The 26,675-nt window shown below is 41.7% G+C and overlaps 1 protein-coding gene across 2 annotated transcripts in view; it reads right to left on the bottom strand.

Moving 5' to 3' along the window:
• Window positions 1-808: 808 nt before the first annotated feature.
• The window catches only part of KLHL3 (kelch like family member 3), a 58,033-nt gene continuing 32,166 nt past the window's right edge, over window positions 809-26,675 (bottom strand). The window contains exons 6-15 of one of the 2 annotated variants that reach the window (XM_048490007.1): window positions 21,568-21,677; window positions 19,046-19,162; window positions 17,209-17,358; window positions 14,488-14,605; window positions 13,761-13,958; window positions 12,538-12,639; window positions 11,233-11,361; window positions 7,374-7,514; window positions 6,684-6,827; window positions 809-5,660 (exon numbers count right to left, since the gene is read on the bottom strand). In XM_048490007.1, coding sequence (XP_048345964.1) covers window positions 5,632-5,660; window positions 6,684-6,827; window positions 7,374-7,514; window positions 11,233-11,361; window positions 12,538-12,639; window positions 13,761-13,958; window positions 14,488-14,605; window positions 17,209-17,358; window positions 19,046-19,162; window positions 21,568-21,677 — 1,238 coding nt within the window. In that variant the 3' untranslated portion in view covers window positions 809-5,631. The remainder of the gene's footprint in view (window positions 5,661-6,683; window positions 6,828-7,373; window positions 7,515-11,232; window positions 11,362-12,537; window positions 12,640-13,760; window positions 13,959-14,487; window positions 14,606-17,208; window positions 17,359-19,045; window positions 19,163-21,567; window positions 21,678-26,675) is intronic. The other variant, XM_048490008.1, reaches the window with a different exon arrangement.

Genomic DNA, 26,675 nt, shown 5'->3' with positions numbered 1-26,675 from the left:
GTTGCAGCCAACTTATAGCAACTCCATAGGGATTTCAGGGTGAGATAAGAAAATAATTGGTTTGCCATTGCCAGTCTCCAAATAGCAACCTTGGACTTCCTGGGTGGTCTCCCATCCAAGTCTTAACTAGCCTGGCTCTGATGAAAATGAGATTTATTTCTGAATATGTACATCATCATCATCATCACCACCTTTACTAGGCATTGAGAGAATAAAGGAAAGTAATTATGTACATGATCAGACTGTAAATTTACTTAGATCTTTGTATGCTGGTATATGGATCACAACTGCACTTACAAGGGGCAATTACTTCAATAATGATTTCCCAAAAACATTTTCAAGAAACATTTTAAAAGACCTTAAATAAAAATATTCTATAAGATCAATTAATTATTTAACAAGAGGGAAAGTAAATGTGTTTATTAGAGATTAATGATAAATAAAGTTGGGATGGTAAATTCAGATATAAAGATAAGAAATGGGGAATAAGAGAGGAAAGGGGAATTTATATTAAAAATCTTTGACAATGGAAAACTAGGTTAGAAGGATAGCTTTTATTAATTTGTTTCAAATAGTAAGTTGATAGAAAAGGTTTAAGAAAAAAGAGGAACCTATGCTGGGTTTGAGGCTTAATAACAATGAAAAAAATGTTATGGATAAGACTGACAGCAGGGTATGGCAAAATCAATTGGTTATATGTAGTCTATGTTTATGTAATACAAACCTTTCTTGTGTAAGTAGAATAGGGTGGCTGGATCACCCTTGTTGCAGAAAAACCAATAAAAATGAATTTAGAAAACTACATTTATTCATGATAATCTCAGTCTACTTTATTTTTTAAATTGTGTATCCAAGGAGAGCTCTTTACAATCTTATCATTCTTGAAACATATTTTATACAATGTATTTACAAATAAAACATCTTTGCATTTATTGCCACTCTACATAAAAAATAAAATAATTTAGAATCTGAACAAAAAGATGTGTCATTGATTTTTTATGTCTGCACTATATTTCTCAAACACTGTACATTTTAAGCAATGCAAAATTCTGATATTTACAGTTCTTACAGCACTGGCTGGTTACCCCTTTAACTGTTAAACCAAGCCAGTAAGTGGTAGGAAAGTGGAACAGAACGGTGATATTCAAATAGCACTATTTTTAAAAAATCAGAATTTCACATACAGATGATTCAAATGAACTAACTTGTATTACACTGTATTAATGTCTACTTGCCGTATGGGGTAAGAAAGAAAAATCCTGTAAGCTTTGGGGCAAATGCAGCTGTTTGGTAAGCTTCTTAAATAAATGTACAAGTAGTGCAAAAAAGGAAAACACTTCCATTCCCCTTGCTTTGCGGTGCAATGCTAACCAGTGTCACAGTCATATATAATCTAGGATCCAGTTGAACTGAGTGGACTGAAAATTAGCTTCCCACAAGCCAATTCAAACAGAAAATTCAAATACAGTAAGCAGTTCATTCAAAAAGACTGGAGCAGCAAAAATAGGTTCATTTCTGATTTTTTTTTGTATAAACATATCAACATATCTCCAAATATACATCTACTTTGGGCTGAGATCAAAAGGAACATGCCTACATAAACTCCTCCTTTTCAAAAGCTAACTTCACAGAACCACTACCATCCCACTCCAAGCTGTACTTCCGAACTCCGTCAAGGTCAAAAAGCAGATGAGAGATTTGCTATGAGAGCAACTGCATCAGAAACCTGGTGAAAATACAGTATCACGTATCTGCCAGCAGTTTACCTTTGCTCTTGTGCTGAATTCCCCCAATTGCTTTTTGAACTCAGAGAAATTAAGAGTCCTTTTTGCAGAGTACTGTGATGGAAGTTTGTGTGTTAAACAACACAAGTGAAGGTTAATAAAATAAAATAAATAAGCTTCTGAAAAGGAAGGTCCGCAAGCTATCTGCATGAAGCTGTGCAACATGAACACACAAGCAGACCTTTGGATACAGCTTTTAGGTTTATACCTTAGATAAATGGAAGGTGCTCTAATCTGAACAAAACAAGCCATCCTTTGGAAATCTAAGAAATCTACAACTGCCCATCAAATTCCATCAAAGAATATTCGTAGCACTTAAACCTATATCATAGAGATGTGTTCTGAGGAAACTTATAAAAATACTGACAGGACAGCCAAACCTAGTCCCCTTCGTAGTTGAGCTTATCTCATCAGCATGTAGTGTCAAAGCACAATTCTGTTCAGAAATGACTATATACAATAATCACTGTTTGGCATTTGAGCTGAACAAGCAAGCCACAGATCATAATAAATAAAAAATGACTTCATTTTCTAAAAAATTCCAGCAATTTATGATACTACTAAGAGGTAACGGTGCACTGTTAGCACTGAGTCCTGCAGTGTTGTTTTTTTAAATGAACTGAAGAGGAACTAAAGAATGTTCCCTCTTTTTCATGCAAAATATACAAGCCACCATACACAAATGGCTGATGAGAACTGGGCCTGTGGTGTAAGGATTAGACGCTAATCATAATGCCACCAAAATAAACCAAGATCCAAGAACTCTGTAGAACTATCTTACAAAAATAGCTATATTAAAATCTGTTAGATCTGAAGTTATATTTTCAAGCCCTATTAAAAGGCAATCTTTGAAAGGATCTGGCTCAGATGCTCAGAATCAGCACAGTAAAAACATTAAAAATGCACATACAATGTAAGGTACTTTGAAAGCGCTTTAAGGAGCTATTGCAGCTGGTTTGTTGTGTAGCAATTATTAATATTGCATAGCTGAAAAATGAGGTCACTTGACTTGCATTAACCCTGCAAGTTTACACATGGAAGGAGGGGCAGACACATTTGCTAGTGGTACGTGACTCTTGGCCAAGAACAAAACTATCTAGAGGAGTCCAGACTGCTTAGCAACAGCCAGCACATTAAGTGGTTTTAGTGATTGTTCCAAATGCTATGTGGAAATACAGGTGCTGTTTTAAAGTAAGAGCAAAGACACTCGCCACACTTCTAACAACCACTTTAAAGTAGTCCACTGAGTATAAGCCAAGTAAGCTCAAAAATTCACTACCTGTCAAAGCTGCAACAGGATTGGCATATAGCTTTGATAGTGAGGGAAACAGGCAAATCATTCACTGTCACTGTTCATGTACCTGTGAAGACACTTATGTCATCAAATGAAGTGAGGATGGTCTTTTAATGTATTAAGTGATTCCAAGGACACTGTTAATGAGGTGGATGTGTCATAAGTAATGTCCTTGAGTACACATAACATTATCCACCGAGAGTGCAGTGAAAACAGTGATTCCACAGCCGTAGCTCTGAAATCTAAAATGAATGACTAGATGTACTATGGGCATAACATGGAGAACCCCCACACCACCAGACATTCCCGCAACATGCACTTTGATCCTGGTCAAGAATGTAGGTGAGATGGAAATTAAGTGGCAGATTTCAGAGGAAGAAGAATGGCCTGAACCATTTCTGAGTACAAACAGAGAGCCACATTTTTTAATATGCCTTATGCTGCATATATAAATTAGCACATCAGAAAGAATGAGATAGCATAGCACATATTCTTTTTATTGGTGTGCTAGAACTTCATTCAGTCTTCTCATTTTGCTGTTTGGTTGACCATGCAGACAGGATGAAGTGAGGTCTCTAGGAAAGATTCCTCCTCCTTCACATCCCCCCCCCCCCACTGCTGGAAGAATGTCATTGTAAGAACAGCCATTTTCTTCCAAAAATACAGTTAGCAGACAAGGCTCAAATACATTATCAAGGGAACATGCCATTTCAATATACTCTATATCAGTGGTGGCGAACCTTTGGCACTCCAGATGTTATAGACTACAATTGGTCATGCTGCCAGGAGCTGATGGGAATTGTAGTCCATAACATCTGGAGTGCCAAAGGTTCGCAATAGAGTATATTTTGACATATGGTATTTGGGCCTCAGTACAATAATAATAAAAAGAAGCACTGAGATTTTAAATCAAGCATTTAAAAATCTAATTAATGGATGTAAGCCCTTTGCATCACTTTTTAAAAGCAACCGAATATATTTTCTTCCTCATTGTTAGTGTCTGAAAGATTTAAGAGAAAAGCTGTCTGCATCAGAAATAACTTCAGTGCTCACCATAATTTGCAAATATGGTGAACGGAGGAAAGACTGAAGGAATGGAACACTTCATTTTTTCACTCAAGTTTTTGGTTGGTTTCATATAGGCCAAAAGTAACAATAGTAACACTTGTCTGTGAACCCAGATTTCCAGTTTGATCATTGTTTTCAACAGAAAACACAATGAAAGGTTTCTAGACACGTATGTAGAGATGTAACTGGAAGTGGATTTTAAAAAGAAATCTCCTTTTAAAACAAAAGTCCAAGTAGCTTCTTTACATGTATGCAATAATGCAAACTTTGGAAAAAATAAAAGGGCAGCTGCTAAAACACGTTTTAAGAAAAACAACCATATGGTGGAAAAAGCTTTCAGTATCCACTTGGACAGCTGATGATGTTAGGCCAAATATGCATGAGGTATGTGAGGATGGATGAACTCAGTTGGTTCCACTGAATTTAGATTTACCACATTATTTGCTGGACAATCTGTTGGCCATCCAATTTGATAGTCTACAGTCCCTAAGCTTTGGCACATGGTGATGACACCAGCATACACCAGGGCTTGGACAACTCAGCGCTTGATGCACTTTTCAGAATGTGCTGCAGAATTCAGTAGCTTCTGAAACTGGTGGCAAATTGGTTGATATTTCAGAACATATGGTCCCTAAATGGCAATGAAAATAGACTTTGGATGTTCTGAACTGCTGGCAACAGGGGAGAGAAATAGAATTATGATACCCCCACATTAAAAAAAAATTAGCCTTGAGCAGAATTCATCTTGAAATGGTCATAAACCCCTTCTGAGCACAGATCTCTTGTGAGGTTATTGGTCTTTGGGAAGTTGAAGTACGCTTCCACCTTAGCAAAAGACATTGCCTGGCTCATCTTACCCCTATATACAAAATCAATGTCACGAATGTAGTTCTGTGACTAGGATGAAAAGTCGCTCTATGTACACTTTCAGTGCCCTACATCACTTACAGCAGTCAGTCGGTGTGTGTACACAGGACAAACACAATAAACTGTAAAAGCCGAAGCTCCCAATCTATTTCTTCCAGGTTCTTTCCATCAGTATTTTAAATATTCCAGTGTCAGTAGTAGATTTCTCTAGCAGGTGTAGTCAGTAAATAGCAAATGCTTTCTTGAATGTGTGTGTATGCAAACTTCAGTAGCGAAGTATTCCAATATACCATTTCTTCCAGCCGTATGCTCCCGACCTTACACTTGGGAAATTCAGTTCAGACTCAATTCAGGATCCTGGCTGTAAATAAAACAGCTGATTGCACCAGTGGAAAAAAAAATAAGCAACATCTTATTTCACAGGAGCGTGTTCACAGCAGGGCTTTCACATTGCCACACGGCTCACCACTGAGCAAAGGTTGACAGTCTTAGCATACACTTGTCCTGCCATCAAGTGCAATACCAATGGGCTGGCTAACAGTCAGGTATCTGTATCTTCCAAAAGCCACCAAAGTAGGCAGACATGAATTTCTTTTCCCTGCATTCACTTAACATGTGTCACAACGGTTTGTGAATCACAGCGACTCCTGCAAAACAATAGAACATACATTAACAAATTGCCCTCAATCAAATTTTGGAATCCATCAATTTAAATATTCATGTGCTGCCTAACCACAATGACTCAGAGTAGCTTGCAAAATCCTAGGTCAGACAGAAATGTACATTTCACTTCCCCACCCCCCGGACAATCACAGAAAAAAAAATCAGACACAGCTCGATCCGCAGGAATTAACTTGCCTTATAAAGTGGCTGCCCAATGCCCACCGAGAAGAATAGTCTTGGAACTCTTTCAGAAAGAAGACACTGGATGAGCTCTCCACTCCTTAGGAAGGATGGAGCCATTACCAGAAAAAGAGCACACATGTGCTTTCTGCAGAGCTCAAGCATGAGGGGTGAACAGGCTCATAATCTCTTGCCTGCACTGAGACTTCTAGAATGCACCGATCCCATTCCTGGCACAGGCACAGCAGGCAAAAATTCTACAGATTGGGCTTGGATTCTAGGAATCAATTCCACACACACAATATTTATTGAAATGCAAGACTAGGTTGTTTCACAGTGTGCCATCATAAAAGGGATATCATCTTATATTTGCACACACATTACACTTACATCCCATTATAATTTTGGGGTGCATGTAACATTAAGGGGTCATCTTCCTTTCAAGTAAATACAGTAGTCTGCCCTATGGACCACACTTCCCCTTCTGCTTGAACTTCCATTTGAACAAGGTCGATGGTTTTCAATTGGCCCTAGCACAAACAAGTTGTACTGGAACAGAAAAAGTGTTCCATGGGAGAGACTATCAAGTGTGCATGGAACTCATTCATAGGATCCAAGCCATAACTTCTACACATGGATGGGCATCAATAAGATTTCTGCTTGTCACCCAGAAGCTTGTTAAAAGCAAAGGATCTGTTCACAAATGAGGCTTCAGTCATCATTAAATAGAGAGAAACCCTATCAAGAAGCCACAGTATTGTACCCATCACAGAACAAGGAGTTGTCTGCTCACATGCTGTTCTGACCTGGTTCAATTTCCTGCTTACCTGCATAACTTCTCCCAGTGCTCATATTGGTTGGTAATAATGTCCACTTATCAGTGACAGGATTATAATATTCTACTGATGCTAAATTGCAAGAACCATCATCTCCTCCAACCACATAGAGAAGCCCATTGACTGCACAAACTCCTGTGGATTAAAATGAGATATTTTATATCTAAGCAACTCTAGAATTCAGGCTAGATGGACGAAAGAAACTCCAAGAAAATACAAGGCTGATTATAATGGTGATATGGTGGTGTTATTATTGTTGCAGATTTCAGAGTGGGTGGGCAGAGGGGACAACAGAGGAAAGGGGAGTCAGAAGCAGGCAATTGTACAAATAACAAAAGAAGTCTCCTGGGCAACCAAAAACCGTGCAAGCAAATGGTTTTGAAGCCAAAACATTTCCTATGCAATCCTAAGAGCGATGTTTTCTTGCAATCCTAAGAGCTAAAATATATATTATTAAGAAGAAAGGTGAGATTCCCTAGAAATCACATTATATGCTCGATTCTAGAGTCCTTGCTGCCAGTACAGGTAGCTAAAATACATGGGATCTTATTTGCTATCCAAACACTGTTTCTGCTTTTTACAGATCCCTTCAAACCTACCTGTCTTAATTTTTAAGGCAAAGTTCTCTAAAGGTTCCTTAAAACAGGATGATAAAATGGAGACATCATTAATAGCAACTACCTGCATTTCTTCTACACATATTCATGTCGGCCACTTGTTTCCAAGTATTTGTTCCAGGATCATATACTTCCACACTCTTCCTCACTAGAGGTCCATCGTGTCCTCCTGTAGCATACAATTGTCCACTGAGGACACCAACACCTGCAAAGCAGAGCACACCATTAATCAAGCCTTCCCTACACCGGCCATTCCTATTTGGCTATGTCAGACAATGCCCTCACTATAAATTTCAATGACATAAGCAGAATCCTACCATAAGAAGGACACTACTGTCCTTATATACACACATTAAGACACCATCCTGTAGGCTGTTTATTAGCCTGGAATTTGACAACATTCATACATCATTATATTACCGCCCTTTAATAGTTAAAAGGGACTAGATGTCATGATAACCGAGTCCCATGGCCATGCAAATGATAAACTGCAGAAGCCCAACACATTGTGTTCACTGCTGAATTAAAGCTGATCAGTAGAATATGGCTTTGGATACAACCATCTTTGTAGGATATGGCTTTGGATACACTTTTTGCCAAGCACACAAAGACTTCCTTGTTTGGTTGGTTGGTGGTGCAAAGTCATCATAGTTGAAAGGGAATTTGTGAAAGGAAGATGCACACTGTAGCTGCCAATACTGGATTGGATACACTCAGAGGTGGGATCCAGCAGGTTCTCACCAGTTCCCGAGAGTGGGTTACTAATTATTTGTGTGTGCCAAGAGGGGGTTACTAATTGGGTCCGCTTTTCCGTCTCCACACCCTCACCTCCCCCTCTCCTCTTCTTTCTCGTAGCCCGGAGCTTGCCGGCTAGGAAGAGGAGGGACCCTTTAACTACTGTTGGGTCCAGGGGACTCTTTACTTGCTTGGTAGGCTATTTATTTTGGCACTCTGTCTGTTCATTTTATGATAAATTGTCATTTACCATGATGCTTGGCCACTTAAAAGCTCTGTATTCCTGTATGTGAGAATGTTATGCTAATCTATGTCTCTAATCCTGGATTAATTAATGTGAAATATTTGCAGAATATACAGTATGGATTGTGAATTCTAGTTCACAATGGATGATGTTCTGGTTTATTTTTTACTTTAAACAGAAGAAAAAGAAGAGTTTGGATTTATATCCCCCTTTCTCTCCTGCAGTAGACTCAAAGGGGCTTACAATCTCCTTGCCCTTCCCCCCTCACAACAAACACCCTGTGAGGTGGGTGGGGCTGAAAGCTGTGACTAGCCCAAGGTCACCCAGGAATAAAAAGGGAGTGTTAATGACTGATTTTAGGTATTTATGGGGCTAAAGGATTACAAAGCATTTTGTATAAGTGAAAGGTTAAAGGTACTAACTACTAATGCTTACTCAATTTTTTAAAAAGTCATGACCTGTGTATCCTGGCAGTAGCCTTGATATCTAGCTCTTGAATATGCCTATGCAGTAGGAATGGTCCATCGGATCCATGTTTTAATGAATTTGTGTCTTAATCTAAAGTGCAAATTATTTTGAGTATTTTAAGTAACTCTAACCCTTCAGAATATAGTTAACAAACAGCGGTGATGGTGAATCTTTATTAAACTGTAGTGACCACTCATGATTTCACAGTTGGCATAAAGTCCTGTTGTTTCCTATGGGGCTGGTTAGCGAAGGTAGAAAACGGGATAATTCTCCCTGTTGGGCTGTTTTAAAAACATGTTTTAGAAATATGGTAAAGTTCCTTGTTTAAGGAAAGTATCCTTCTTTTGATTTCTAGAAACAAAATTAAGTATTTGAAAGTATTAAGTATTTGATAGGAAGTCAATTAGAGGAGAAGTAGTTGTTTCTGTTGGCAGTAGACGATAGGACTTGCTATAATGAGTTTAAATTATGGACAGAAAGATACCAGCTGGAAATTCGGAACTTTTTTTTTTTACAGTAAGAGTTTTTTTACAGTAACAAAGAAATTATTAATGCCTTGCCCCCGGAATGCCCGGCCACGCCCCCATTGTGCCCCGCCCAGCCCCATTGGCGCTACGCCACTGTTTGAATCCCACCACCATGGGAACCTGTAACTAAAATTTTTGGATCCCACCACTGGATACACTAAATACTTCTATCACAAAGTTGGACTTCACACTTTCAAAAGTCTGGCCTGCTCCACTCCATCTATGGAAATTCTACATAGGCTCCAACCTCCTTTGGATGTGGTAATCGTAATCAAGTAGAATACTAATTAAACTGAACACTCATAAACAGCCCCACCCACATGTTGGACACCCAGCTGTGGTGCCACAGTTGTGCCTGGCCACTGCCCCCAAAGAGCCTTATCAGCAACACGGAGACAACCAAAAGCTTCCCCGCCTCCAAGAAGCCTCCATGGGTCACACCACAGTTATGCCAGCCAAAAGACTGGTTTAAGTACAGGTTCCGGCCTGCCAGTAAAGGCCATGAGAGAGCCGACTAATGTCAGCTCCTCCCCCAGCTTGCCCCTACTATGCTGACAGCAGAGGCACAGGGACACTAGCGCATGTTCTGAGCTATGGCAGCGTTTTCACACCCTCCGCTGCGGTAAGGGCCCCAGAGAGTGCAAATCCACTGTCATGGCTGCCCCGCCATTCCCAGTAGCAGATTCGCCACCCCCTTTTGGATGGGGCTGTTAGTGAGCATTGTGGAATTGTCACACGAGTAAGCAAGCAGAGAATGTTCTTCTGCCATCCATAATCATGACAAAGCTGAAGAGAACCTCCTCATTTTATTTTGCAACCTTTTAACATTCTTTTCAGCTCCGTCTCTCAGTATAACAGCAAGGTGGAGTCACTCAGGCCTTACACCCTACACATTTTGCATGCGGGTGGGGGGGGGGAGTTGGAGGAGTTCTGATGGTGGGAACCCAGAGGGAAGGACAATTTCCATCAAAAGGGATAACTGTACATAAACAAATAACATTGATAACAAAAAAGAGAAGGAATACATGAACGACACTTGTCTTTACTAAGCACTTGGAGGTATCCTGGGTACTGGCATAAACAACCCTTCCTCCCTCAGTAGCTGATCAATCAATCCCCAGGAGCAACAATCAAACTCCAGCCAGAATTCCATTCCAATCCCTGTATGGAATCCACAGCAAGGATACTGCCTATTCCTACTGCAATGCACACAGTATGTGAAAATGCAAAAAGACCAGTAACACCACTTATCAGTAGGCATCCAGATGTCCCTCTGTGGGACTGCAGACTCTATGATCCTAGCAGGGTTCCCATGCCTTTGAAACACAATTGTCAGTCAACCACAACAAATGCAGCCGTTGCCGGCATGGGCTGTTGTGATGAGAAAGCTCTACTGGCTGCTTTGCTATCTTCAAAGGCACAAGTACCCACCTGGATCAGTCAGCAACTTGATTCCTATCTTTATCTTTTAGGACTCTCAACATTGTTACAGTTGGATAAAAGCTTTGCCTGTTATCCAACTATGAATAGCAGAATTAGTGGCTTCAAGTATCTGGCTGGAAGGTATTTGTGAGGTTGCATTATTTGTTCATTGCTGCTCTGTGATTTTGGTGTGCTATTCTGATATCATAATGATAAGCCACTTTGAGTCCTGCTGTGCTGGAAAAAAATATTTCAAATAAATAAGTGTGCATTTAATATTGCTCATATCAATATTCTAAGAAATATACACTGCTATACTGAGCAATGTTCCCAGCAATCTAACTCCAAGAAGACTAGATGTTAGTATAGCATGCATGAATTCAGGTTTACAGCATGAATGAATCTCTACTCAAATAACAGCAGGAAAGAGAGACCACAAGGAGATATTTTCTAGTGACCTGAAGCCTACTGATTCTTTAAACAAATTTATACTGTTCAGAGATTTAGTGATGGCAAATGCGGAATACCTGCACCACTGCGCCGAGTACTCATATCTGACACATAAGTCCACTCATTTGTGGCTGGGTTATATTGCTCCACAGTACTAAGGCACTGACGTGATGCTCCGTCATAACCACCAACAGCATACAGTTTCCCTAGAAGAAATTAATATGCACCATTGCACATCAAGAGGATCAGTTAAAAAGAGAAGATATATAGAAAGGTAGTATTTTACAACAAATATTTCATGATTGCTGCTTGGCATCACAAAAATGTGTGAAAGTGTCACTTGACTGTTACCTGTATGGAAAAGTTTGTATGCCAGGTTCACAGAACAATAACACATGGAAAAGTTTTTCCTAAGCAACAAATTTTCAAGAAGCTTTAATTAATGAAAATGGTTGGTCTCATTTTCTTCCTCTTACACAATGAGAACACAAATTTCTCTCTGATCTAGTCCAAACATTTTAAGACATCACTATATCTAATGAAGTTTTTATCTTGTCATGGGACCTTACCTGTCTGCATTAAGTCGCACACACATACACACACACGTTGGCACTAAGGAACCAGCCAAACATGAGAGATTTTTGGTGAAATCTGAAAAGTTACCTGGCTGAGCATGGGGTTACCTAGGAATAAGTTAGGATTTCTCTGTAGACAAAGAGACATGGGATTTTAAGAGCACTGAGGGATGGTTACAGAATGGAGCAAAGTATCCGATTTCCTAAAGTGGGAAAGAAGCCAGAACATCTCCGCTTTCCTTCCCCTCAAGAAAGTGAAAGGCTAATTTCACACTAGCTAGAGGTGTTCTCGACCTGCTATTGTACAAATTAAAGCTGCTCACAATATAGAATGCTGAATCACAGGTCGCATTATCAGGCTTCAGTGAACTCAGAGTCTGGGGTCATGGCAGTGCTTAGATCATTTATGATTTATGTTCCCAAAAATGCTTCTAGTATAGTCTTCTCTATAAATATATTTTTGTTTAGTGGTTTTAGGGGTACATTACCCCACAAATACCATTTAGTATTTATGAGGTACTGAATGGTATAGATTAGGATTCATACCTGCATGGATACCCTGAGCACCATTCAGCCAGACAGCGAAACACATTAGCATGACAAATAAGAAAATACTCAAAACCTGACAAGCAAGCTTCAGTAATCAATGAGTGTAGCCAGCTGCAGCTCAAGGAAGGGATTTCTTTACAGAACACTTAATTCCACCTGACAATTTTTAACAAGCTGAATTTCATTTATTGATTCTCAGAATGCAATTTTACACCTAATAGAGCTCCAGTGGCTGAAACAGCAGTTTGCTATTCTTACCTTCCACTACGCCAACTCCAACACTGCTCCTTCGTGTATTCATGGGTGCCACAAAGAACCACTCATTTGTTTTATGGTTGTAGGCCTCCACAGATGCCAGCCCTATTTCAAAAAGGATATCAAAAAGGATTTTCTGGTTCAACAGTTTAGGACAGTACAGTGTCCTCTTTGTCACAGGTGCAATTTTGTCTTAAGGAAAACCCAAAGCAGACAGACCTACAGCCAGGAAACTATATACTTAGGCACCAGAGACATCCTGGCATGTTCCCAGTGGCGTATCTGTCAGGGATAGAGGGGTACCCCTTGTCCCCAAGCGCCACTAATCTGGTCACGTGGTGGGCACAAAATTGGCCCCCCATGTAACTAGGTCTGGCGCAAAGATAACAAGGCAGCAGGAAGTCCTGCTCTTCGGGCTCCCTCGGCCCTGCCTACGTCATCATCATCAATGTGGGCGGAGCCAAGGATGCCCGAGGATGCTGCCCCCTTCCCCTTCCCCCAAGCTGCCAGGAGGCCAGCAGCCCAGCTTCTGCCCTCCCCTCTGGGGAGAGCAGAAGAGACTTCCATCCTCCGAGAGGTACTTTTATAAGTACTGAGGCTGGGAGCAGGGCTTGAGGGCATGGCCATGCCGCTGGGGTGGGGGCACAGCCTCCCTGAGCCCCGCCCCTGGCCTCAGTGTTTATAAAAGCACCTCTTGGATGATGGAAGACAGCAGTCTCTTCTCTCCTTAAACGGGGAAGGCACGGGGGAGGGGGGGTGCAGCTCAGTGGGGGAGTGTGGCTCAGGCACAGTGGACGCCATTCCCCCCAGATACTCCTCTGTATGTTCCGTTGCCAGTGCTAATAGGCTTAAATGTGAATCTACATCTGGGAATTACATCCCGGTTCTCCTCTCTCAATTTTCCCCAAAACAAAGGATTTTAAAAGCAGCACTTTTGATATTTTCTGTTTTCTGCATTTTGATATTTTAAATAACACAGGCTTCTCAATAAAGATGGCCTTCTGCTGAACGATGGCCTCTGCAGTGCTGAAGTGTCCTTTGAATAGATTACTTCTGCTGTGCACACTTTCCAAAGAGACTGCGAATAAATTAAGCCAGGTTATGGCAAGAAGTCTGCACAGACTGCCAGTTTTTCACAAAACAGGAAGCTCTGAAATTCAGAGATGGGAGCTTTGTGGAGACCCCTAGCCCTAGTACAGTGTTCTTGGCCTTGCGCAGGAGCATACCTGTGCTTCCATCAAATCCACCAACAGCATAAAGAAGCTCATTTAGCACAGCAGCCCCTAAAGTGCTTCGTCTTTCTTGCATGCTGGCTATTGATGTCCACTGGTCTTTCACGCCATCGTATACATCTACTGTTCGGACTCGTAAAGAGCCATTAAAACCTCCCACAGCATAGACTTTGCCTGCCATGAACACCACGCCTGTTAAAAACAAATGGAGAGAGACTTTAGGCTAGTTGTGTATGAAAAAGTCTGATCACGATACTTGCTGCCACAGATTCCTTTCATCCACACAGAAAAGCAAGATTTCAAATGTGATGGCATGCATAGAGTCACCACAATGCAAAGTAAGGTGGGACCTTAAATGATGGAGCAGAAACATTTCATTTGGGGGCAGGAGGAGTTCTATAGCACATTTATGAAAATCCAGGTTTGTCACTCAATAAGGAGATGCATACAATAACAGCTCCCTGTTTACATTTGCAAGATAGACAAATGTTTGGTTGTTGCATTCATATTGTACATTTTAAGGAGCATACTGAAAACATCTTAAGTGCTCGCACAAACACACAGAAACATGGCCTTCCATAGGCCACTTTCTAACCATGTCCATTATTTTAGATTATGAAGCCTAAAATAAATATTTCAGGGAACAGAACATTTATAATGTGCCCAAAATAATACATATTTGGGATTCTCACAGAGGTCAGCAAAGAAAGAAAAATGTTACCTGCTCGACATCTCCGAGAAGGAAGCTCTGCCACCTGATCCCACCTTTCCTCTTCAAAGTCATAACACTCCACACTTCGAATGGCTTTGGGTGCTTGCCCACCCACTACAATCATAACCTTGGTTGAAAGAGTGGGAAATTACAGGATAAAAGAAACTGGAGTACTAGCAACCGCAAGCAGATATTTGGAAAATAGAATCCCTGCTCTCCCAAAGCTGGCAGACCACACACAGCAGAATCAGAACTCACCCATGAAAAAGAAAGCATTTTATTGTAGAAGCATGAGAAGTTGGCATTTGTAACTTTAAACTTGGAGGAATGCCCAAGCATTACTGGATAAAACACTGCTCGCAGCCTTTGGGCACAGATTGTGCATTCTAGCTGTCACAGATTATCTAGCATGCTTTGCAAAGGTAATTAGTTCAGATCCCAAAAGAACTACATTTTCACTAAAAATGTGCGATAGTTTCCTAGAATTATATGAAACTTCTAGGAATAATAGGAACGCTGGTGGTGCTTAATTTCAGGAGAGACTTGTTAACACAGGGAGATTCGAATGAAACAAAGTGGGGGGTGGGGACCAATTCATTGTTAGCAAGTCTCACATCCATTTATATTCACGCATGTGTAAAACCTAACTTCCTTCAAATTGCCAGGGCCTTGAGCTCCTTTACAGCCTAGCTGTCCTAGATACTCACTGAGTTAGTCCCCAGGATAGACACTATTACACAAAATTCTGATGATATTCAGGATCTCTGAGTAGGGCTGTCGGGGCAAATGCTAATGGGCTTTAGAGTACTCACTCCTTGCTTTTTTTGCTTCTTTTGCACAATTCAGGCCACAGAATGTCTCCAGCGATGCAAATATCATGGTAGAGACAAATTCATAGCACACAGGATAATTTCAGTGGGTTCTGAATAGCTGCTGATGGAAAAGCTCAGATGGAAAAGTGTTTTGCTTGGATCCACCACAGCGCTTCTGTGAACTGAAAGATTTCCATCTGCACAGCACAACCTTTTTTCTTGCCTCACTTCTCATTCAGCAACCCTAAATGCTGTCTCAAATGCCCAGAAGGGTTGCAGAGGGAAGGAGACAAGGTCGTTGTACTCCACATGTGGAAATCTTTCTGTCTTTAGAAACTCCCTGGTGGATCCAAACCAGCAGGTGTTCAAGATGGAAGTCTTCCGCAGCCACAGAAAGTATTCTAAGCAATGTTGTATCAAAACCGTTCATTTGCTAACAAATCTAATCTTCTACAGGTTAGTTCAAACATGCCCTAATGTGAAAATCTCATATGCCGGTCCATCTATAGCATCTACGTGACTTTGGCACAGTTCAGACACTTAACCAGCTCAAGCATCCTGTTGTCATGACACAGGAGCATATAGAGTCCCTCTCCTCGAAACTGGGCAACATCTCTTAGAGACAAGAGCATGGCTTGCCACGCTCAAATATTGGCTGCGCATCTGTTTCAACCATGATGCAGCCTCCTTGTCATATAAAGCCCTCAAGACTTCTTGTCACTCGGAATGGTGGGGCATTATAGAAACAAAAATTAACAAATTAGGCTATTCTTTGGATTATCTGGCCATGCTACCATCTAAAGAGACTTTCCAGCTTCTGAGGAGAAGGCTGTTTGACCAGGAACGTCAGATCCTACTCGAAAAGGCTTCCAGGACTTGCTCTCCTTTAGCTCTAGGCATCACCTACACTGGTAATAAGGGGGCTCAATACCTGCACCAGATAATCGTGCCCAGGCTCCGTAGAGCAATGATGTTGGCCCGTTGCAATGCCCTTCCATCAGCCGTATCGACAGGGAGATTCACTAAAACCCCTTACCACCTAAGGCTATGCATATGCAATGGGAACTGTGTAGACTCTATAGATCATATTCTACTTTATTGTCCACTTTACACAGGACCCAGAGTCAAACACCGGTCACCTCTGCTACTCAAAAAAGAGTATGCAGCTGACTTGCAAAAGATTACCTTTCTGTTGGACAGATCCAGCAGCAATGTAAACGATGCAGTCACCAAATTTTTGGATTTGTATATAAAACAGCGCTTTAGGAGCAAATCCTGAACATCAGCCTTCTCTACCTGTCCATTTATTTTAGCTTCCCTCTACTTGGTTAAGTGGATCTGTGTATATAATGTTGTTATGCCAATAAAGGTTCTTTGTTTGTTTGAGTCCCTCTCCCCAACAAGCTCATAAGAGTACAATGAGGACAGTCCACACAACTATCCTCTTACACAGAAGGCCAAGTTGTACTTTTCCCTCTCACCACTGGGAAGGAAACAATTATGAAATTTGGGGCTCTGCAGACAGACCTCCTTAGAGATGATACTGCATTAGGAGCATAATGGAAAGGCATGCAAGTGCTTACTCTTCAACCACACAAGAAGTTTCCTAGTCCAGGAGAACATCTGAACTGGACCACTCTGTCCAAGGAGATAACGTCTGTACACTATGACTCACATAAGTCCAACTCTTGCAGCTGCTCCACCACAAGATGAAGACAAAAGGACTGGAACTGTCAGGCAGTACAGCACATGAAGGCACGTGTGAATATCTGATGCAGACTTTATATAAGCAGTGGTACATGGGAATATGGACCGTGCTCCGCTAAATATACTGTGCTTTTAAGTTTAGCAAATGTGTGAACTGCGCCTGGCCTCTTCTTCAACAAGACTCAGTTTTATTGATTTATTATTTGATTACCTTTGGCAGACTGACTGGTGTCCTTGGCTTTGTTCTAGGATTCTTTATCAGTTGCCTTTGATCCAGAGGAAGTAAGTGATACTTCATGGCCTCAATAAGAAAATCTTTACATGTATTATTATTCTTGATTAAAGCTTCTTCTTCAACCGTCTGAAAATTCAGGGTAAAAAGTCAGCATAGCGGTCACTTGTGAAAATAAGCTGTTAAACTTTTAAAAGTGCTACAGATGAACTTAACACTAATAAATTTTTTCTGATGTGACATAATTCATAAATTCTGTGCCACTTTATCCAGATATGATCTCATAATGCCATCTTTATATTTCATCCATGAGAGCAGTATTTAAACAGGGCAGTAATATTTATAACAGGATAGTACCGCATAGTCAAACATTGTTGTATTATCTAATTTACGTATTGAACAGCAGTCCTATGTTAAAATGCTCATGACAACTGTACTTGTTACAATATTAACTCAAGGTCCATAATACGTATGTCAAAAAAATAATTCAGTTCTGAACCTTATAGTCTGAGAAACCCAGTGCTTATTGGGGAAGCTACATTCATATACAGAAATTCATAAATATACATCAACACGTATTTGTTTTATATACAGAGGAGTTTTATTCTACATGTCAGTCAGGCAACTACTAAAACAATATTAAATATCATAAGAATAAAAGAATACAAAGTCATTTAAAATATCAATTTATAACAATAATATACTGGAACCATCTTATGAGTACAAGTGGGTCCAAGAGAAATCAGGATGGAAGAGCAAATTTAAAAAAAACCACTAAACACTAATGCAGCACAACCAGCCAACTCAAAGCTTGAGTGAATCAAAATGTTGAACTGATACCTAAAGCTTGAAAGGCTGGCTGCTCTGATGTTCCAGTAAAACAAACTCTAAAAACAGTGACTCCTAAATTTTTTTACCAAAATTCCATGCATCATTTAGGACACAGCTTCATATCCCACTAACCGCTGTGTACAACTGGTTGTGGTAGTTTTTCTGGGCTGTGTAGCAGTGGTCTGGTAGATCTTGTTCCTAACATTTCGCCTGCATCTGTGGCTGGCATCTTCAGAGGTGTACCACAGAGAGAAGTCTGTTACACACTGTATCCAGTGAGAAGGGAATATTTAGTGGAGTATATATTGTCCATGTCCTAGGCTACCAGTAATTAAAAACACCAGAATCAAAGGCCAAGGGCATGCTAGGTTCATGGACAATGGACTCCACCCAGACACAGGGTTTGCATTCACTAAGACTGTTGCTGCTGCAGGGAATGCAAATGTGAATCACTCCATGGACTGAAAAACCCCACCCACAATACAATGCAGTCAACCACACCTTTGCATACCAAGTTCCACCCAAACACTTACTGATTGGTTCCCCACCCTGAGACATGGACAATATATCCCCACTAAACATTCCCTTCTCACTGGACACAGTGTGTAATAGACTGTGATATACCTCTGAAGATGCCAGCCACAGATGCAGGTGAAACGTTAGGAACAAGATCTACCAGACCACGGCCACACAGCCCGGAAAACCCACCACAACCAGTTTAATCCGGCCGTGAAAGCCTTCGACAATACATTGCTGTGTACAAGTTCAACCCTAGTTCTGTTTAGCTGTGCTTTCAAGTTTAAAGGGCTCTAAATGTGTATCCCTAGTACAACAGCATGTTTAGAGACTAGAGTTATCCACTGTTCTCTTGTCTAAAGCCCATGCATGGTTGTCAACAAATAGCAAGTCACAATGAAAAGAACACAAGCAACCCAAGCATATAATGTATACATTTCAATCCTACAAGATTTTGAAGCTCACTAACCTGTACAAGGTAATCTCTGGGCAAGAGGGGGAGACGAACGTGCTCCATCAGCTTTGCCATATGTTCCAAGCGGGACTCTTTTTCATAATTTATCCAAGAAATGACAGATTCAAATACCTGAACAGAGTAAGAATAAAACTAGGTGAAGCGACATAAACCCAACATAGTAAACAGGAGTTTAGAAAGCCAGGCCATAGGTATGCAGAAAGTAACACAAAGAAGTTTCAGAGGTGGCTTAAAAGGAATCAGTGTAGTATATTTTTGTTCAATGTTCACTTGGACACAAATATATATTACTTCAATCAGCATTTTTATAGCTTCAAATTTCACACAAACTTTAAAAACACACCTGGGGAATTTCCTGCCTATCCCCCCATCCCACTTCTAATTAGTTACATTCATTTTTCTCCACAGCTTTGATAACTAACTCATTGTTTTATTTATTTAGGATAGTAACCCTCACAGAGATCTAGATAATTACAAATAAGATAATAAGATAAATAATTACAAATAAGAATATAATCACCCACAATCCAAATGCATCAAAAATTCATCGCTCCCATCCCTATTCTAAAACTCAAAAATGAGGAGGAAAATATTATGTGAGCAAAAATAACTATGCAAACAACCATTTAATAAAAGCTTGCAAGCAGCAGGTTAAGGTGATGGCAGCCATTACCTTCCCAGTCCCAGGCAGGCCTTTATGCGCTCTCTAGGCAAGAGGCCCGGATTGCAGCTCTGCAAATGGAATGAGCCACTGGCATTCTGAAAGCCAACTCATACTATTTTAAAATAGAGATTTTCTGTACATTGAAGGAATCATAAAACTTTGTGCTGAAGGCCACAAATACAATCTAGACCCAGTGAAGTCCCAGACACACAGATAGTTAGCACCTGGTAGTTAGCACCACAAGCAACATCAGTCCGAAATATTGCCCCTTAGCTGACTATTTTAAATGTCTTTTGACAAGGAATGCTACATATTGTGCTCCAAACTGAAAATACATCATGCAGGGTTTACTTGTGACGTTTTCAAGAGAAGGGGTGTTTGATTTAATGAGAGAACAATGGGATAAAGGAGTCCACTGGGACTTAAACAACAATCACACTTGTTCACGTAATCACTTGAAAAACCATATCATTTGACCAGAGTAAATTCATGAAGGGGCCTTTAATCCAAAGTGGCATCAACTACATTCTAATCTTGTAGCATTTTCTGCAAGAAGTTAATTAATTGCTCATTTAACTGTGGGTTAAATCATGCACTTGATGCCTTCTCATATCTCCAGCTTAATTAGTGGTTGGTTAAGGGGTGATCTTTGTCCAATTATACACGTTACTTAGATGTTTTAGGTGGGGCATTCTTGAATCTGCATTAAGTCTTTCTAGCACACTAGTTAACACCTATTTGAAAACCGCATATTTCATTCATCTCATATATTTTTTACATATTTTTTCCAGAAATTCCAATTATACTCTTGGATGACACAGGAGTGGGCATACTGTATTTCTAAGAAATAATAGCTGCAAAGTCAGTTGACAATGACAATATTATGGTATTGTCTTTTAATCTCTGTGCACAAATAAACCCTTGAAATGAAAGCTCTGAAATGAAGAAGAGAACGTCATAAGCAACGTTAGATGGCCACTGACAAAAAATAGAGTATAACTAAAGTAAATAAGCTTTTGCCTAATGTCTTTGATTTCCTCTTCTTCCTATCCAGGACCTATCTGAAATGTCCCACAACACCACCCTAAGCAGAGTTACACAATGCTAAACCCACGAACTTTCATAAACTTAGATGGGTATTTTCTCTATAATTATAAAGGCTAAGGGGCATTTTTTAAAAAATTAAGTTTTGTCATCAAATATTTTAAAACAATTTTGTAGTAGTTTGGGAATGGAAGTAAGTTTTTGAGGTGCACTCAGCACGGCAAGTTTGGATGGATGTGCAGAGCAGATGATCTATCATGGTTTCTGAGAACAAGCGCATCCCATAAAAGGCACATGTAAATTATTCTGTGAAGAGATGCTCTGAAACGAGTTTTCTTATGGAAGCATTTTCTGAGCAGCAGACACACATGGTATGAAGTTCCAAATAGGAGTAATCAGGATTGGTCGCTTTGAGTAATCATACATGCAAAAATTATTTTACTTGGCTTTAAAAGTCTTGAATGGCTCAACATAGAATTTTTGAGCCTCTTGAGCCATAATTGTGCCAGCAGACAAGTCTCCTAATGTTAAATTTCTACTAATTTCTGAAAATATTGCTTTTTGTAAATTTCTACAGGTTGTCCTTTCATAAAAGTAGGAGCCTGCAGTTGAACCTTGAACACCTACACAAAAACGACAGGTTCCTCGTGACTCTAGCTGGGTACCATCTCCATTAGAGGGTCAGCATCTGATTTGACTTCCAGGGCCTGTGCTGCTAGACTTGACATCACGCACAACACACACCTGCACCTGTGAATAAATCTCAAAACCATGGCTTCCAGATTATAGATTGGTCAGCAAAACATACCTTTTCCTCTGACGAAACTGTGAGCTTGTCACTAGATATTAAACTGCAAACTTGGTCCAAACTAAGGCTGAGAAATTCTTCACCAAGCATCACCTCAGGAAAGTGCTGCTCTGTTCAAAACAATCAGAGTTTAAGAAAAGAGAGATTATAATGAAATTCATGAATTAAAATCAACAAAAAATTAGCAACAGTCAACCTTAATGGTTGTGCTATGAGAGCACAATAACAGAAGAATAATCTGTCTGGCAGGAGCACAAGTATGCCCTGAATTAGCTAGAGAAGTAGGGTTTCCCAAGCACATCTTCAGTATCTCCAGATTTTAGAAAACCAATAAGGTCTCCTAGATGTGGGGCTGCCTTCTTCCCAGCTCCCCTCCAAAATCTAGTAGTTTAGAAATCCACACATAGAAAACTCTTTTTCATCTGCCAGTTGCTAGACTGTGCTTCTCCTCTACCCAACTGTTTGTTGTACATTGCCCAGAGCCCTCTGGGGGTGGGCAGTTTATTAAATTTAACAAACAACAACAGCAGCAGCAGCCGCCGCCAGTCCAGTGTAATGGTTGGTGATGGTCTAGTACTGTGGAGACATGGATTGAAATCCTCTCTCAGACATTGGGCTCAAGGGGTGACTCTGGCCAGCAAGTCACTCTCCCTCTCCCTCAGACTAAGCTCAACTGATGGAAGAACAAGATAAGAAATGAGGTATGAGAGAGAGAACAGAAATATTATGGTGCTACCTTTCCCCCCAAGTCTGCAATTTTTGCTGCTATTCTCATATTGTTTCTTTTAAAAATGCTGATATTTCTATTACTGTAGATCTTATATCTGTGTCGGCCAGCAGATGGCACTCAAAAATGAGCACGTTTCCAAAATCTGTGGCATACAGATCATTCTGTATAAACAAACATGTGTGAGAATACTGCATTTCTCATTAAACATTCATAATTTAACACAGAAATTTACCTATCCATTGCTCTATAATATCCATCAACCAATTCTTTATTACAGTTATAAACCAGCAGAATAAAACATACATTTCTTTCCTGCTGCTAACAAACTCAAACCATTTGCTTCAAGGCTCCATCTAGAGCCGTGGTGGCAAAACTTTGGCATTCCAATTGGCCATGCTGGCAGGGGCTGATGGGAATTGTAGTCCATAACCTCTGGAGTGCCAAAGGTTCACCACCGCTGATCTAGAGGATATTTTGTTTTAGGTGACCTCATGCACTCCTTGTTTCCCCTTTTACTCTCACTTTAACAGGCAGATGTTTGACTCAACATAGTTAATGTACAGCCAAAGAATTTCGATAGCATTTTTGAACGGCATTTCATTAACATCACATAGGATGTTGTACTAAAAGGGCCCCACAAAAGCCAATAAAACAACAAATGCAGGTCTTGTAATTACCCAAAAGCCAAATACAAATTAAATGCAAGAGTTGTCAAGTTAAAGATTGAACAGTCCTAACAAAAGAAAAGAAAAATCTTTTAAGCACCAGCCATTTGTCCCGAACCAGCTTTTCTTTTGCTGGGCAAACGCCAAACGAGTACATAAAAAGGTTTTATCAAGATTTGAAAATCATTTGAGACACACCCAGCCTTTAATACCAGCTAGTACAATTCATTTACTGTGTTTTAAATCTCACTTTGAGAGCATTGAAAAGGTTGGACTAAGCATGGATCTGAGGAGTCAGAAAGAAAGCAATTTTCTGCTTGCCTGGTGGGTTTGCTTTATCATGTGAACACAAGTGCATACAATAAATGGTGTCCTCTAAGCCAGCATGATCACATTTGAAATAAATCTTTAGAATAATCAGAATAATAATTAATAATGTGCAGTAAGATCATTACAAGTGGGTACCTGCAAGAATCTGCAGGGAGCATCTCATTTTCTCTCTGAAAGTTCCTATGGCCTGTCCACTTCCGTGCTCTTGTTTCCACTAAACAACCAACCTACCTTTTTTCAGTCCCTCTATTTTTATTTTTTCCTTCCTCACCCCAGCAATCTGTACCTGGGAAAACTATAACATAGTTGTGTGGTGCCAGCCTCTGGACCAGGGCTACCTGCATGGTAGGGAACCCTCAAGGATTTGTGGGGACACATCACTTTCCCATGTTCCCCCCCCCCACACACACACACACATTATTTACTCTTTCCCTTAGCCCAGCACCCCCGATATCCTCTCCCCTTCTCTGCCTCATTCTCACCTTCTCAGCCATTAACTAACCATCTTTTATCTGCCTCCCATCTTCAGCTATGTTTATTATTTATTTACTTCATTTATACCTCATCTTTCTCCAGTGGTTCCCCCATCTACTTACATCATTTTCCTCTCCTACTTTTTATCCTCACAACAACCCTGTGAGGTAAGGCTAGAATAAAAGTATGAGACTGGCACAGTATCACCTAGTGAGCTTCCATGGCAGACTGCTTTGAACAAGGTCTCCTAGACTCAAAGGGGCTTACAAACTCCTTTCCCTTTCCCCCTCACCAGAGGCGTAGCTGGGACAGAGTGCACCCCATGCACACTCTGTGTTTCCCCCCCGCCATGGCGCTCTCCCCCCCTCCCTTACGTTAGTTCAGCCTGCAAAAGTGGCCTGTTCCCTTCAGGCTGAAAACGGCCTAATGGGAACTACACTTCTCATGAGACCCTGGGGATCGCAAGGTCTTCTGGGAAGTGTAGTTCCCACCAGGCCTTTTTCAACCTGAAGGGAACAGGCTACTTATCCAGCCTGCACTGTTTCACTAAGGTAAGCGTGAAGGGGCGGGAGGGGGCACCGTGGCGGGTGATTTTCCACTGGGGGCTCCCAGGCGCACGCCCAGTGCAAAGCGCACACCCCCACCCACTGGTAGTTCTGCCTCTGCCCCTCACAACAAACACCCTGTGAGGAAGGTGGGGCTGAGAGAGCTCAGAAGAACTGTGACTAGCCCAAGGTCACCCAGCTGGCATGTGTTGGAGTGCACAGGCTAATCTGAATTCCCCAGATAAGCCTCCACAGTTCAGACAGCAGAGCAGGGAATCAAACCCGGTTCCTCCAGATCAGGGTACACCTGTTCTTAATCACTACGCCACTGCTGCTCCTGAACAACAGTATGCAGCTAGGCTGTCCGGGGGTCGCCGCACCAGCTCGCCCCGGACTTGGACGGTCGGGGGGCGGGGCCAACAGCGCGACGGCGGCAGGACCCGGCAACGACCGTCCCCGCAGCAGAGGCGCTAGCGGGGGGCCGGAACGGCCAGATGACGGCAGCAAAGAGGCGCAGCTGCAGCTTGACCAGCAGCTGCGGCTCATCACGCCATCAGCGGGGCGTGGACAGGATGCCGGCAAGGCCGGGAACGCCCCAGAGAACCCGGCGAGCCTATATAAGGGGAGGACGGACGGGAGAGAGAGGCTGGCCGCAACGGGGCTTGGGAGGGTTTTGCGGGCGCCCAAACAAGATGGGGAAAGAGCCGTGGGAGAAGGGTGGTGGAGTCGGGAAAGAGGAGCACGGAGGATAGCAAGGGGGTGGCTCGACAGAGTAGCAGAAGAGAGAAGAGAGAGAGAGCGCGGAGAAGCAGAAGAGAGAGGAGAGAGAGAGCGGAGAAGCGGAAGAGAGAGGGGGGAGAGAGAGCGGAGAAGCAGAGGAGAGAGGAGAGAGAGCAGAGGAAACGTAGGGAAACGAAAGGAGACGAGGGGAGGGAGAGAGGCTGACCGGGGAAGGGACAGCAGACCCCCTATAGGAGGGGCTGCAGACCCCAGGGGCAAGTAGGGAGAGTCCAGCAGAAAGGGAGGGGCTTCTTCCCCTCCTCCCTCTGAGGGCACCCTGTGGTTTAGGCAGCTGACTGTGTTGAGTGCCCCAAAGACCGGGGCTACTGACGAGGAGACCAGCACCTCGGAAAGGGATGGTGGGACGGCTTGTCAGCCACAATCGCAGGAGGGGGAACGCCACATAGGCATAGGTGAATCGAGTAAGCTGGGTGATATCATGTCACCCAGTAGTTGCTGCCAGGCCCAACCCTGGTAAGTCCTCCCACAAAGGCCAAAACAGACCCTGTTACTCCTGCCTGCCACTGACAGAAATCTAAGCCTAGAATGCTGTGGCTGCCTAGCAATAGTTACAGAGGGCTTCCATTTCTTAAAGCTACAAGAACTCCTTTTTATCACATTGAAGTTTTTTTAAACCCTCACAATGTTTCTTGTTCCCTAGATTTCAGATATTTCTGAAACCTGGGCATAGTTCAGGTTTGCAGAAACACCAATCTTGTCCATTCATAGCTACAGTCAGTGGATTTGTATTCTCAAATACGCCCAACTTGGCTATTAGAACATACAAGCAGGGGGACTTCTGGGAAGCATAGCATTTTTCCTCTCCCCCACTATTAAGTCTTTCTGTTCCCTGAAAACTCATATAGTATCTCCTCTCTCCTGCTTCTTTCTCTCCTTCCAACCTAACAGCCAAGCTATCTTTATCTCTCCCCCCAATCTTCAGCTTTCTCTCTTTCCCTCCCCTTGGCATGAAAGCTAGCATGGCCAGTGGTTAAGAGCTGTGTACTCTAATCTGGAGAAATGGGTTTGTTTTTTCACTCCTCCACATAAAGCCTGATGGGTGACCTTGAGCTAGTCTCAGTTCTTTCAGAACTCCATCAGTCCCACCCAACTCTCAAGGTGTCTGTTGCGGGGAGGAGAAGAGAAGGGCAATTGTAGGCCACTTTGAGATACCGTAAAGGTAGAGAAAAGCAGGGTAAAAAACCAACTCTTCTCCTCCTCCCTGGAAAAACTCTGACCTAGCTGTCTGGTGCTAGCTTCCAGGCTAGGCCCAGTTGGGAGGTATAGGAATCTGAAAGGACTTGTGGGGTGAAGTGCCTCACTTCCCCTGCATTCCTCTCCCTGCACTTTCCTTTTTCCCTCCCACTGTTCCCCAGCCACCATATCCACCACCTTCTGTCCTTCCCACCAATCAATTAATCACGTTATCTTTTATCTGCTCCCATGTTCAGCTATATTTACTATATACTTCATTTATGCTCTGCCTTTTTCTATAATGGCAACCCAAAGCAACTTACAACATTCTCTTCTCTTCCATTTTACCCTTACAACAACCCTGTGAGGTAGGTTATTCAGAGTCTGTGT

Source organism: Sphaerodactylus townsendi, linkage group LG03, assembly GCF_021028975.2.
Source record: "Sphaerodactylus townsendi isolate TG3544 linkage group LG03, MPM_Stown_v2.3, whole genome shotgun sequence".
NCBI lineage: Eukaryota > Metazoa > Chordata > Lepidosauria > Squamata > Sphaerodactylidae > Sphaerodactylus > Sphaerodactylus townsendi.
This window is presented reverse-complemented; position numbering and strand designations above follow the sequence as displayed.